General features: G+C 38.4%; 1 protein-coding gene across 2 annotated transcripts in view; it reads left to right on the plus strand.

Moving 5' to 3' along the window:
* The window catches only part of LOC140485534 (ubiquitin-conjugating enzyme E2 D3), a 34,187-nt gene extending 21,899 nt beyond the window's left edge, over positions 1-12,288 (plus strand). Inside the window, exons 6-8 of one of the 2 annotated variants that reach the window (XM_072583734.1) lie at positions 2,272-2,365; positions 5,393-5,442; positions 11,468-12,288. In XM_072583734.1, coding sequence (XP_072439835.1) covers positions 2,272-2,365; positions 5,393-5,441 — 143 coding nt within the window. In that variant the 3' untranslated portion in view covers position 5,442; positions 11,468-12,288. The remainder of the gene's footprint in view (positions 1-2,271; positions 2,366-5,392; positions 5,443-11,467) is intronic. The other variant, XM_072583736.1, reaches the window with a different exon arrangement.
* The last annotated feature ends 3,165 nt before the right edge of the window (positions 12,289-15,453 follow it).

The following is a 15,453-nucleotide window of genomic DNA, read 5'->3' on the forward strand; positions in this document are numbered from 1 at the left end:
TAAACTCCAGAACATGAACCAAATGGCCTACTCCTGTACCTTTGTTCCAGTACTTCAATGAGTACAGGCCCAATCTGCTTTACCTGTCCTCTAGGTTCAGTCTCACCTGTGCTTTCCAAATCCTTGATTCAACCTTTGGATTTTAATTTTCCTCCATTCTAAGTAAACATTATCTAAAGCTAATAATCCAGCTGCCCTTAAACAATACCCAGCTCCCTCAAACATGCACTGTATCACAATTATTTACTTCTTGAACACTAAAGCCACCTTCCCATTCAGACAGTTAAACCTGCACATTGCAATGAGCAGTACATGAAAGATGTTCCAACAGTAATGGTTTAAACATTGTGGTGTTCTGTCAATGTGTAATGCTGAAACCAGAGGATGTGGTGCATTTGGATTTTCAAAAAAATCATTTCATATTATGAAACATGAGATTATTATGTAGTGCTCGTGGGACAGGTAATGTATGAACATGAATTAAAAATTGATTAATGAACAAAACAAAGGAGGACTGCTATTAACTAGAGGGTGCACTGCAAGGAATAGTATGTGGATTTTTACTTACAATTTATAACAATAAAGATCTAGCATTACGTATGCATCTTCAATTGCTGATAGTACAAAGTTAAGTTGGAAGATAAGCTGTGAGGACATCACAAAGACTAAAAGGATTTTGACATTCTACATGAAGTAGCATGGCATAAGGATTATAATTGGAACAAAGAATAGTACAGCACAGGAGCAGACACTTCACCCCAACATGCCTGCACTGATGCGTTATGCTTTTCTAAATAAAGAAAACCTTTTGACTCGACACTGTCCATACCCCTCTATTCCCTGCTTTTCGTATCTGTCAGGCTGCCTCTTAAACATTGCTATTATATTTGCACAGATTAAATTCCATCTGCCACTTCTCTGCATAACTTTCCAGGCTGTCTATATCCGGCTGTATCCTCTGGCAATTCTCCTCCGTATCCACAGCTCCCCCAACTTCTGTTTTCTACAAACTTACTAATCAAACCACTACGTTATCTTCCAAATCATTAAACAAAGAAATAACATTGGCTAGTCTCTAGTCCTCTGGGACTTCACCTGTGACTGAAGAGGGTGCAAAGATGTCTTACTAGGTCCCAGCAATTTCCTTCCTCCCCTCCATCAATATTCTGGGATTGATCCTGTCAGATCTTGGGGACTTGTTTATGGTAGTGATTTTCAAAACACCCAACAACTTTTTATATACCAACATTCCTTAGAATATCAAGATACCCCTCTCTGGACTCACCATTTACCAAGTGCTCTTCCTTTATGAATACCAATGCGAAGTATCTAAGGACCTCACCCACTTTCACTGGCTCCATGCATAAATTCTCACCTTTATCCTTGAGTGGACCAACCCTTTCCCTAGCTAACCTCTTGCTCCTTAAATACTTATGAAAGCCTTGAGATTTTCTTTAATCCTGTTTGTCACTTCATGGCTCCTCGTATTTTCACAATTCTAAAACAAGCTAAAAATCAGAACTATGGTGAAAGCACATTCCAGTTTACAACCAAAAGATTAATTTCATGATAGGCAGTTGAAGGGATAACCACATTGCATTGGGTACTTCTGTGAGTTTTAATTAGATTTGTGCAAAGTTAGGTGGTCACCTGATACTTTACATTTTAGAACTACTTATGGTATCTTAAATATAGAAATGCAAAAAGATGTGAAGCTAAAGAAGACATGAGATGTATAATATGTAGATGATTCATTCAGAGCCGTGTTTTGGTGGAACCTGGTGCAAAGTTGTATTGGGCTGTGAACTTTCATGGCTATAAGCATCTTGGCACAGATAATTTCAAGTTGCAATTTTATCGCAAAAGAAGCTTTAGGAAAATCATATCCAGTACATGGACAGTAGAATTTATCCTTTTAGGACAGTTTAATTGAGTAATTGCACATGGTGAATGCTTACTAGTGAAATCTGTGGTATCTTATCTTCATGTGTTTTATTACTTTGAAAGCAAAAACCTTCAAAAGAATGTTGAGTAGTATTAATTCAAATTTCAGTTTTCTAATTTTTCCAAGTATAATTTCTCCAAGTACCGATATGGTAAATGTTAACCTTTGACAAACTGAAGACTGAGAATATTCAAAGTTATTATGCATCTTGTCTCATTCAGAGGCAGGTGACTTCAAACTAGAGTAGAGTAAAGTAATTGTGTGTGTTTCAGAAGGGTGAAAGTTTATAGAAAAAAAAACTTGAATTGCTGATTTTTATTTTGCAGTACTATTGTCCATTTGTTCACTGTTATGTGATCCAAATCCTGAGGACCCGCTAGTGCCAGAGATTGCACGTATATACAAAACAGATAGGGAAAAGTGAGTATTCTTGCAAGTTGCATTTTCAGTGTCAAACTTTGATTTAGCATTTTAAATGTGCAGTTTTCCAATATTTATTTGCAATCCTAAATGGGTATTTTGCTCAAAATTCAATTTTTGGAATAGTAAAATATTTTAATGCACTTAATGTATTCTTCAGGAATACTAACTCCTTCATTGCTATCAGTCATCACTTTCATGCTGAAAGCTGTTGTGGATTACTGTTATGTATGCATGATCTCAAATTAAAATGAGAGAAAAGTATGTTCTCAACAGTCTACTTAAGATCTAAAATGCAATAAAAGTTTTCTAAGTTTTGTTTAATTGTCAGTGTGCCAAGTAACAATTCCTAGATTAAGGTTCCTAAACTGTTCATATGGTATGTTCTGATTGCAGCCATTTCCAGTTAACCTATTCAAGTGATCGTTGTTAAAGTGCGATCTCTGTTAATTGTACAACCTTTTCTAAATGCTCACCCTCTTAACCAACTTGGACATTTTTGTGGCTCTACGCTGTACGTCAAGGATGGTCAAAATATATTTGAGGTTTTTTGGTGTGTCTACAAGTACTGGTAGGCAATTGTTGAAGACTACTAATGCCACTCTGCAGCTATCTTCAAAAGACCTTGCTGCCTGGAACAAATCTTCCAGTGGAATTATTGAAGACTGGCAATGCTCTGTGCTTGTTGTATACCATTTATAGTACTCAGATAAGCAGTGTAAAGTTCTATTTATGATTATCGGTTGTTATACTAGGAAAGGCTTCCCAACCTTGTGATGTTGTCTAAACTAAACAAAATCCAAAGACTTTGAAAGCCTTGGTGCTCAACTAACCATCAGTGCATTAATGTTCTGCATGAATTTCGAAGTAGAGACTGCTGCTATGGTCAAAGGACTGAAAAAGAGGATGCATGGTCTGATTTTGAGAATGCTGTAGAAGAGATACGAATTGTGATGCCATAGGTTTTGAGTGTTTTATTCATTTTAAAATTCCAAGAAGAATAGAAACAGGTCATGGAAGTCACCTGACTGATTTGCTCATCCAAAACCGTGAAATAAGATTCACAAAGCCCATGACAGCAGTTTTCTCTGAAGGTGAGCCTTTATTGAAAGCAAGAACTGCCTCAGAAGGTCCTGAAGAAGCTAGCTTGTACATATGCTAGAACTGGATATTCTGGGAATCTGATGTTTTGCTGAAATTGAACAAAGTCAGGATTGCTATTTTAACACATTTGATTTATGTGATTGATATGGAATTGTAAGGAGGATCAATTCGCTCACCAACTTGCTTCAAGGTATTCCTATTGGGATCAGGTTCTATTAGCCTCATTGCTTTAATGCTATCTGCTGTCCAAAGCTTCCCAAACTGTATGACGTGCTCCAGTAGCAAGTGCAAAAAAAAAGTGCTTTCAAAGGACCACCCTTTACCATTTTAATGTCCAGATGTTAGTCAGCACTTTCATGCAGGCATTTATTTGGATATTGGTACAAAATAGGAGCTAATACTAATTGATAGTGTCTGACATGGATATTAACTGGAATCGACATATCAAATCCTTTTAGTGCTGTGCTTTAGATTAACCTAAAGACAGGTGGTAACCCTGAGGATGACCAGTGATTGTCTACATGGAGTCTAGTCAGTGTTCTTAGATAATGGATGCTGTGGTTTCTGGTGGTGTCAACTGGATTGTGTAGGATGGTGGGTTATACTGGAGTAGACATCTTGTCAAATTCTTTAAAATTTTAAGTCTGTTAAGTAAATGCAAAACTTATGGGTACAGGAAATCTGATATAAAAAAGTGTTGGAGAAACCCAGCAAATCTGGCAACACCCATGGAGAGTGAAACACTTAACATGTAAAGTCTCATGACACTTCTTTAGAACCAATTCTGAAGAAATGGTGTCATGGGACTTGAAACATTAACTATTCTTCTCAATCTGGGTGCAACCTGACCTAAATTTTTCCAGCACCCTCTGTCTTCTATTTTAAATGTTGGTTAGATTTTATTGATGTTAATTCAAACTTTTTGACCCTATTTGTGGCCATTATTACAGATTTAATGTGATAATCCAAAAAAATGATTATTTTTATATTTTTAAGTACGACACTGTTAAAATCAAGGGCCAATCAAATTGCTAGCGTTACGTTTAGGTCATATTTAAATATAATCGGTTTCACTTCGTAAAGGACATGAGTGAAACATGTATTTTTATTCTGGTAGTGCTTTGATCACTATACAAACTTTTTCAGATTTAGGGTTCCCAGTTCCTTCAGTGGGAGTTGAACTCTTATTTCTGATCATTAGTCCAGGATGCTTGATTACTTGACAGTTATATAACTTATGATACTGTTGCTTGGTTTACTGCTGAATACATAATGATTTGCTTGCAGTATTTTAAGATCACATACCTAATTTTTGCCAGTCTTCAAGGGAAAGGAGATCAAATTTGAAGTTGGGAAGAGTAGAAGAGGATTTGGTTATCTCTTTGTAATCAGCACCCTCCACTAGAAGTGTGTCTTGATTTGCCTGTAATTGCAGCTATCCTGTTCAACAAGTTGGCTTGTAAAATAATGAGAAAGTGAGGACTGCAGATTTTGGAGATCAGACTCAAAAAGTGTGATGCTGGAAAGACAGCCGGTCAGGCAATATCCGAGGAGCAGGAGAGTCGATATTTCAGGCATAAGCTGTTCATCAGGAATGTCATTAATGTACCCCTTTATTCACTGTTCTATATGGAAGCAGAATTTGAATATCATGGATGCTGGAAATTGAAATAAAACAAAATATAAATAAAGCATTTGGCAAGTACGGCAGTATCTGTGGAGAAGTAGTATTTCAGACCAGTTCTTAAAGCAGTGTGATACTGTTATATTGCCCTAGTTGTTGAAAGCATGTTTAAGTTGTAAGACAGTTGCTGATTATGTTGAAGCTATCCATATTCCCATGTGAATGAATAGGAGAAAAATCTATGGTTCTCAAACCTTGTAATTTGTAGGTCTGACATTTGTGCTTGTTAACCTTAATAGATATAACAGACTAGCAAGGGAGTGGACAGAAAAGTATGCTGTGCTCTAGGGTAAGGTATTTGCAAATTCTGAAGTCTGATGTGCGTGCACGGCAAGATTCTCTTACACTAAATATTTCTGCATGCTGTTTTATGGGGTGATCAAGTATGAACTAACTCAGCAGGCTAAATCTTTGTTTGGCAGGTGGAAAGAGAAGCAGGAATTGACCAACCTTTTTTCAATTGGTGCATAATTAAATGATTGCTTGTTAAGTATTAGGATGCTTTGGAGGTTTTGCTGGAGTACATGGACTACAAAAGTTCCAGAATACAGCTCACCAACACATTCTTGAGCAACTAGGTATGGGCAATGAATGCTGACCCAGACAGCCATGCCCATGTCCCACAAGTGAATAAAATTCAAAAGTGCTTGATGCTTTAGGCACTGCTGGAAATGGGACTAGATTAATTTAGAATATCTAGTTGGCAAGGGTGAGTTGGACCAAAGGGTCTCTTTCTGAGGTGTATAACTTTGGTACTCTTTCACACTGGTGCTAGAGTGCAAAAGTACTGGGGCCTTGTATTTCTAAATCACCAGTGAACACAACTGGATATTTTAATAGCTGGTTTTAAGTTCTCACTATCAAAAGCACCCAAGTTCAGCTTTAAGGTTACTGATACAGCCTCTGTAGCACTGGTGTTTTTGCTAGTGCATATTGTTTTGCATCATTAGTACTGTGGAAATATAGTGCAAGTTACTTGTTGGATAATTAAGAATGTGTCACTTGGACTACTATTGGCTAACCTTATTCTCTAATCTAAATTAAGAAATAGTTTAAAACATTAGAAACAGAGATAAACAGGCTAATCAAGCTACTAGTTATGAGAAGATTCTTGGAATTCATAATTGAAGATCACCCTTCAAGATGATCAATCCACTAAGATATTTAAAATTGAGCAATGCTTGACAGTTTGGGTTTTTTTTAAAAAAAGCTCTTAAGTTAGACACTATTTCCCTTTTATGAAGCCGTGCTGACCAAATATTCTGCTGTTATTTCCTTCACAATTGATTTCAATACTGTTCCAATAGATGTTAGACTAAGTACCCTATGGTTATCTTCTTCTTGCCCCTCTCTTTTTGAATAGTGGTGTCATATTAGCAGTTTTCTAATCCTCTGGTACTTCTCCAGCAAATAAAACTTTTGAAAAATTACAACCAATGCATCCACTGTAGGCCCCTCTTTTAGGATCCTAGGATGCAAACAAACAAAGCCAGAAGACTTGTGTACCTTTTAGTTCCATTAATGTGTTTAATTGTACTTCTCAGTGATAGTACTTAATTCCTCCCCCGTAATCTTTCGTACTACAATACGATATCTGCTGCTGCTTTAGGATATTCATGAAATGCAGGTGCACTTTTTCCAGTATTGTGCAAAGTATAGAGTTGAGTGGAATGGATGCTCGATTTTAATTGCCCCTGAAGTATACTATAGAAAGCTTAAGGGTTTTCTTTGATTCTATCTGCCAAAGATTTCTCATGTCCCCTCCTGGCTCCTCTTAATTCTCTCTTCAGGTCCTTCCTGGCTAATTTGTAACTCTCAAGTGCCCTAACTGAGCCTTCACACCTCACCTTTACATAAATCTCTTGACAAGACATTCAACTTATTTTGTAAACCACGGTTCCCTCGCTTGACAACTTCCACCCTGCCTGAGAGGTGCATACTTATCAAGGAGACACAGTAGTTGTTCCTTGAACAAGCTCCACATTACAATTGTGCCCATCCTCTGTGGTTTCCTACCCCATCCTATGCATCCCAAATCTTGCCTAATCCCATCATAATTGTCTTTTCCCCCCAGATATAACTCTTGCCCTGCGGTATATACTTATCCCATTCCATCATCTAGGTAAACATAACTGAATTGTGGGCACTAGCACCAAAGTGCTTACCTACCTCCAAATCTAACACCTGACCAAGTTCATTACCCATTACCAAATCCAATATGGCCTCACTACTTGTTGGCTTGTCTACATACTGTCAAGTGTGTGGTGCTGGAAAATCACAGGAGGTCAGGTAGCATCCTAGGCGCAGGAGAGTTAACGTTTCAGGCAAAAGCTCTTCATCCCGATGAAGGACTTTTGCCCAAAACATCAACTCTCCTCGGCTGCTGCCTGACTCTGCTTTTCTTGCACTCCATGCGTGACTCTAATCTCCAGTATTTGCAGTCCTCACTTTCGCCTATCTACATACTGTGTCAGGAAACCCTCCTGCATATATTGGACAAAAGCGGACCCATCTAAAGTACTTGAACAATAGTGTTTTCAGTTAATATTTTTGAAAGTTAAAGCCCCCCATAACAGCTATGCTGTTACTTTCGCTCTTATCCAGAATCATCTTTGCAATCCTTTCCTCTACACCTCTGGAAATTTTCAGAGGTCTACAGAAGACTCCCATCAGGGTGACCTCTCCTTACCTGAGTAGATGAGTCCTCATCAAACATCCTTTCTGCCACCGTAATACTGTCCTTGACTAACAATGCCACACGTCCCCCTCTTTTACACCTTCCCTGAAACATCTAAATCCCAAACCTCAAACAACCTTTCCGTCCCTGCTGTATCCATGCCTCTGAAATGGCCACAGCATCGAAATCCCAGGTACCGATCCATGCTCTAAGTTCACCCACCTTATTCCAGATGCTCCTAGTGTTGAAGTGGACACCGCCTGCTGGTATACTCGTGTGACCTTGAAACCTTATTTATGACCTCACTACTCTCAACCACCTGTACTCTGGAGCTATAATTCAGGTTCTTTTTCCCATGCTGAATTAGTGTAAACCTTCCCAAAGTTCAATAACTTTGTGTAAGCCTGCAGTTATGAGGGCTGTTGTGACACAGTAATGGTGTCTCTACCTCTCCTCCAAGAGGTCAGAGTTCAAGCCCCATCTGCTCCTCATGAGTCATAACATTTCTGATCAGGTTGATTAGAAAATATCTAAATTTGCAGCTATCGGCTTATTCTTTCTCCATCTGTATGCAACCTACATCACCACTCTCCAAATCCTCGCCATGGTCATCTGACATCTTGGCAATTCTGCCTCCTGTTCTGTTCTTACCTAATATTGGTTGGAGAATTGCCTACTATTCCTGCTGCTACACAATTACTTCTAGCGTTTCCTAAGGATCAACCCTTGACCCTGACCTATTTAAAACTTGTTTGCACTTCAGAGACATCAGATCACAAAGTCTTGGAGCAGAATTAGGCTATTCAGTCCATCAAGTATGCTCCATCATTTGGTCGTGGCTGATATGTTTCCCAACTCCATTCTCTTGCATTCTCCCTGTAACCCTTGATCCATTTACCAATCAAGAACTTATCAACCTCTGTCTTAAATAATTTGACATCCACAGCCCTCTGTGGCAATGAGTTCCACAAATTAACCACTGAAGGAATTCCTCCTCATCTCTGTTCTTAAGGATGATCCCTTCAGTCTGAGCCTGTGCCCTCGGGTCCTAGTTTCTCTTACGAGGCCTCTTAGCATTGCATAACCTTCAATGAGATCCCCCCCCCCCAACATCCCCAAAGTCGTCACCTGCTTCTCATATGACAGGCCTTTCATCTCCAGGATTATTCTTGTACCACCTCTCGACCCATTCTTAATGCCAGCATATCCTTCCTAAGAAGCAGAGGCCTAAATTGCTCTCAATATTCCAAATGCAGTTTTACCAGAGCCATATACAATGCTGCTCTTATTTTTTAACTTCTCAGTGAATGTCAACATTGCATTTGCCTTTCTAAACGCCAACTGAGCCTGTATATTGACCTTAAGAGAATCCTGAACTAGGACTCTCAAGTCCCTTTATGCTTCAGATTTCTGAAGCCTTTCCCCATTTAGAAAATAATGTATGCCTGTATTCTACCTACTGAATTACTTTGCCACATTCTATTCCATCTGCCAAAACTTTGCCCACTCTCCTAACCTGTCAGTCTTTCTGCAGCTTCTTGCTTTTTCAACCTATCTTTGTGTCATCTACAAACCTAACAACAGTGTCCTCAGTTCCTATATCCTGAACCTGAAGCAAAAAGATTTCTATGAACTGACATCTGACTTTGCACCACCAGCTTATTCTACTCCTTCACAGTTTGATAAGGAGTTTGATAATTTATTAATATCTGGTAATAGATGAGAAATTTCCAACACTTGGGGAGACCAAAGCTGTTGCTTTCTGTTCATTTGTTACAAATTCTTATTCCTCTTAACAATTTGGAGACTAAACCAGCCTGTTGAAGCCTTGCTGTCATATTTGGCCCATGGTGAGCTTCTGGTCATATTTGCATTATTGCTGTGAACTTCCCTAGCTCTGGACTTGACTCTTCTCAGGCCCTTCTGAAAGATATCTCCCATCTACCCTCTGTAAAATTTGAGGTGATTGAAATTATGCCCTCAAATTAATTCCTGTTCCTTTATCACCCTTGTGCTCCTGATCAACTTTGCTGGAAAAGCACCACACTCTCTACTCCTGACCTCCAGCATCTGCAGTCCTCACTTTCTCCTAGCCCTCCAGATGTGCTTAACTAAGGCCACTTGAGCATGCTGAAATTAAATCTTAGCCTTCAGCTCTGGAATCCCCCTCTCTACGCTGACTAACTTTCTACCATTCTTGCTTCCTTAAAACCTACTTATTTGACCAAGGTTTTTAAATCATCTGGCCCAATATTTCCTTATATCTAATTTTGCTCCATAATATTCCAGTGCTTGAGAGGATAATTTAACATTAAAGTTTTATCGTTTTGGCAACAAGGTGGCAATATTGTAACTTGTATGCTTGTTCCTTTTCCTAAGAGGAAATGTTGCATTTACGTGAAGTTACTGTTTAGTCACTTGACTAAAGGGTAATTATCATGATATACAGGGTACAATCACAGACTTAAAAGTACCAGTGAAATAACATTTTAGGTATAGCTGGGTCTGCAGATTCAGAGATGCATAGTTTCCAAATGGATGCATGTGTATAAAAGAAATTGCAGCAATATCTTGACTTTACTATTAGGAGAAATGCGCAGAGGGTTCTACATTTTATACTCTAGGGTACACTGAAATTTCAAGAACTACAATATCTTAGTTCGAAACATGGAGACAGATATCCAGGGATGGAGAATTGTATGGCCTTTTTTGTATTTATTTTGAAAACCATGTTGGAATTAAACGGGGTAAATTTTATTGAATTAAGTAAAGGAGAAATGGGAGCTTGAAAATGTAATCCTGCTAGAGGAAGATTAGCAATGGAGCAATTTTTGTGTTTTGATTAAGAGAAATTAATTTCTGGATAGCCTTACGTAATCTGATTTGAAGCATGAGGTGCAGAGTGAGCTGCTGGCTAAAGTGCAGCTTTGTCGCTTCTGTTTGTAAATGGCTTTGGTATCTGTTGCACTGAAGTGTAATTACCTTCTCAGTTTGCAATTCTAGGCTCCCATTAAACCCATGTTGGGATGGGTGGGGTGCAGACATAGATTAGATTTAGATTAGATTACTTACAGTGTGGAAACAGGCCCTTCGGCCCAACAAGTCCACACCGCCCCGCCGAAGCGTAACCCACCCATACCCCTACATCTACATTTACCCCTTACCTAACACTATGGACAATTTAGCATGGCCAATTCACCTGACCTGCACATCTTTGGACTGTGGGAGGAAACCGGAGCACCCGGAGGGTGCTCAAGCAGACACGGGGAGAACGTGCAAACAGTCAGTCGCCTGAGGCGGGAATTGAACCCGGATCTCAGGTGCTGTGAGGCAGCAGTGCTAACCACTGTACCACCGTGCCGCCCATGGTACTATCACATCCCTCTTTTCTCTTTCTGTCAGAAGTGTAACCTATAGTGGAGGGAAAATGTATTTTGACTGACAATCTTCTGCTTCCAAGTGTCTACATGGCTGACCATTGAATCTCTGCTCAATTGTGCTTAACATTGAAGATTAAATTTGTTATTTTGACCAATATGCTTGTGTCCACATCTAAAACCAGCAAAGGTTTAGTGTGTACTGCAAATTTATTGCATAGGAGTTTAACATCTTTTTTTTTCTCTTTCTCCATTGGCAGGTATAACAAACTAGCCCGGGAATGGACTCAGAAATATGCAATGTGATACCTTGGAATTCAAATATCTTACGTTATAGCTGGAATAAACTTTAAATTACTGATTTTTGGTTTTCTATTTGGCTGCCCCCTTATAAGATCACATCTTTCATCCCCCATCCACATGCTCTTGAAGGCAATTTAGTACTTCTGCTTCGACAAGACCAGCACTCTGAATTTTTAATGTAGTTTCATCATTCATCTGAAACTCTGACCTCCCTTATAAATGGAGCATGTGTTAAGTGGCCAATACTTTCACAATAACTTGGTTATGAGACTAAAAGCATTCCTCATTGCTGTAACAGTGGTGATTTTTAATCTGAAATTGAACAAGTCAGCAATTAAACTCCACTCTTAAAGGATTGCTGCTTCGTCGGAAAACATTTTTCATTTTCCCCAGATAAAATTACCTATTTACTTTATGCTCATAACTTTGTTATCAATGGTGGATTGGTACAGGATGTCATAGTGTCAGCATTAATTAAAATATTGGCTGTATTTTATGCATGTTAATAAAAGGAATGACTTGAGGTTTTTGTTGGTTTTGCGCAGAATGAAAATGGAAGTTACTGTCTCTCTACCTTACCAAATGGATTAGCTCAGATCATTTTTGTAAATTTCATTTATAGTACTGCTTTTAAAAACAAAATTACAGCTATTAGTTAATCTGTTATCCAGAACACACTTATATGGCACTGAATTATGATTCAAATCTTTTGGTTGACTGATCAACTAATAGCTCATATTCATTCGGTTTTTCTTTTTAATAAAGTTGCATAAACCAATTTTTGAGCAGCCTGAATGAATGCAGTACAACTTGCTTTCTTAGCTTGTGTATCTTTAGTGTGGAGCATTTGAGATTTGTAAACATGGAGTGGAGCCTCACTGATTGTAAGAGTGCAATTTGAAATATTTTGCCAAGCAATTCCAACTAGTGGTGTGAAATTCCTTAATCCTGTATTATGGCTCTTGTTCTAGATTAAGGTCATGCTTAATGTGTGGTAACATTGATCTTTACGTTTGCCAAAAAAAGTAGTTAGAAACTAATGGGCAGATGTATGCTTACATGATTGCAGTGTGTACTGTTTAAATGATATGTCGCACGTGCTGCTAAGAATAATGTTTTTATATAGCTATTCAAAACTACATTATGGGATTATCTCTAGTTTCAATAGTATGCTGCCCTTTCTTGAGAGACTAACTCTTATCTGCTGAATGATGACTTGGTTAATGGAAGTTAGGAGCTGGAACCTGAAATTCAAACTTCCCCACAGTCTTCCCCACCCACCTACCACTTGGCATTTGAGTTTTTATAGTCTGAAGTCTCATTTTCATTGGATAAAGGAGGATTACTTACTGTTTAATTGTAAACTTTGAAAAAATTTAAAAGGACATTTGTTTAGATTCAGGAATTTGTAACCTCTTAAAGTCACAAACCTATACAATTTTGAAGGTGTAGTAATTGAAATACCACTAAAATGAAAATTCAGCAAGGGTTTCAAAACTGTATTAACAATTGATTTTTGACTTAAATTTGGCATGTTTTATGCGTCTGACTTTAAAATGGAAACTATAACCTGCTAATTTTGGCCGTGGCATTTTTATATAGTTTATGCTTTAATGTAAACTTTGTCAATAATACTTGTTCCAAACTAGATAATGATCTGTGATTGTAGGATACCGAAGAATAATCTGAGCACTTAATTTGGAAAAGATGTGAATAATTTAATGGTTTGTAACATAACTAAACAATTCAATTAATGCTGTGCAAAATTCCACACCAAATCCTATTTACTTCTCAAATTTTGCATAGCATCCCAGAAATTGAATTTTCTCAGCAACACATCATTTAACACAATAAATCACTTTCCCTTACCTTGACTTTCTATAATAAATGGTAGTGATCTTGATGTTCCAAGATTTCATTTATTTTAAATGTGATCTTCCTGTACATTCTTAGTATTAGAATGGGTTTCTCTTGATAACAATTTACTGTTTGATTATATTCCTTGAAGTCCTAGTTTAATCCTACTTTCCCAATTCCAAACCAACAATGCTGTAGTTAACTTAGCAGTGATAGACTTTTTGGTGTTTGCAAACACTGTTGAATTCTTTCATACATTTTGTTTGCAAGTCCGCTGCTATTTGCATTCCATGTTTGTTTTTCCCTCACTCTTATGTAGCAAGAAGAACTTCAAATTTATCCTAGTTGAAGAATTGGAGAGTAGCGCAAATTTTCTTTTAAAATTGTTTCAGATTAGAAGTGTTTAGTGCGCTGCGGCCATGTACATTTCACTTGGTACTGCCCCGAAATACAAATCCTACAGAATTGAGGTCATGCATTGTTCAAAAATAGGGCAATGATTTTGTGTTCTACTCTTCGTACTTGACTGACACACTGCTCTTTCAGTTTATCTACACACATGCATAAACACCTACCTCAGATCATTTCTGCACTTCACCTGTTTTTGCATACTCTTCATACCTGTGTCTGGGGACTATATTTAAGTCAGTGAGTTATATTGTCAGGCAGACTTTGGTTGTCATGAATCCATAGATTTTGATGAGAAATTGGGTGAACTGGGTCTATATTCACTGGTGTTGAGGAAAGAGAACGGATCTGATTAAAGTGTATGAAAGTCAAAAAGGACTAGATAATTTAGGTGCAAGGAGGATGTTTTCCCCCTCTATTGAGTCAATTACCAAGAGTCACAGTCTCAAAAAACTGGATAGGTTATTTAGGACTGATGAAATATTTCTTTACTCAAAAGATTGTCAACCAATGTTGGGCCACTTTTGGAATATTGTATGCTGTTCTGGTCTCCCTTCTGTCAGAAGGATGTGAAACTTGAATGGGTTCAAAAGAGATTTACAAGAATGTTGCCAAGTTTGGAGCTATAGGAAGCGGCTAAATATGCTGGGGCTGTTTTCCCTGGAGCCTTGGACGCTGAGGGGGGTGACTTTATGGAGATTTATAAAATCATGAAGGGCATGGATAGGTCTTTTCGTCTGGGTGGGGGAGACCAGAACTAGACGGCGTAAGTTTAGGGTGAGAGGGGAAATGTATAAAAGGGACTTGAAGGGCAACTTTTTCATGCAGGGGGTGGAGCGTGTATGGAATGAGCTGCCAGAGGAAGTGGAGGAGGCTGGTACGATTACAACATTTAAAAGGCATCGAGATGGGTATATGAATAGAAAGGGTTTAGAGAGAGAGAGGCCGTTGAATTGAGTTTATTGTCACATATACTGAGGCACATTGAAAAGCTTTGTCTTGCGAGCAATACAGGTAGATCATTTAATTAAGTAGCATAAATAAATAAATAAATTGTAGGTAAACAGTGGCAAAAACAAAAATACAGGTACAGGCAAATGTTAAGAGTTTGTGTCCATTCAGTATTCTAACAACAGTAGGGTAGAAACTGTAACAAAACTGGCTGATGTGTGTATGTGTGTGTGTTCAGGCTTTTGTACCTTCTCCCTGATGGTAGAGGTTGTGGAAAAGCATTGTCAGGGTGTGATGGATCTTTGAGAATGCTGGCTACCTTTCCTTGATAGCAGGCCTGGTTAGATGGATTATTTAGATGGGAGATTGGCTTTTGTGATTGTCCGGGTTGAGTAACTATAACTGATCTTGAATGGTACAGTTGCCATACCGGGTAGTGATACATCCAGACAGAATGCTGTGGATGGCATACTTAAAGTTGACAAGGGTACTCGCCGTCATGCCAAAATTCCTTAGCTGCCTGAGGAAGAAGAGACATTGTAGGGCCTTTATAACCAGTGTGTCCATATGAAGAGTCCAAGAAAGCTTGTTGTAGATGACCACTCCCAGGAGCCTGACACTCCACTCATTCCACTGGCAAATAGACTAGATTAAGTTAGGATATCTGATCAGCTTGGATGAGTTGGACCAAAGGGTCTATTTCCGTGCTCTACATCTCTGACTATTA

This window comes from Chiloscyllium punctatum, chromosome 14 (genome assembly GCF_047496795.1).
Source record: "Chiloscyllium punctatum isolate Juve2018m chromosome 14, sChiPun1.3, whole genome shotgun sequence".
NCBI classification, from domain to species: Eukaryota; Metazoa; Chordata; class Chondrichthyes; order Orectolobiformes; family Hemiscylliidae; genus Chiloscyllium; species Chiloscyllium punctatum.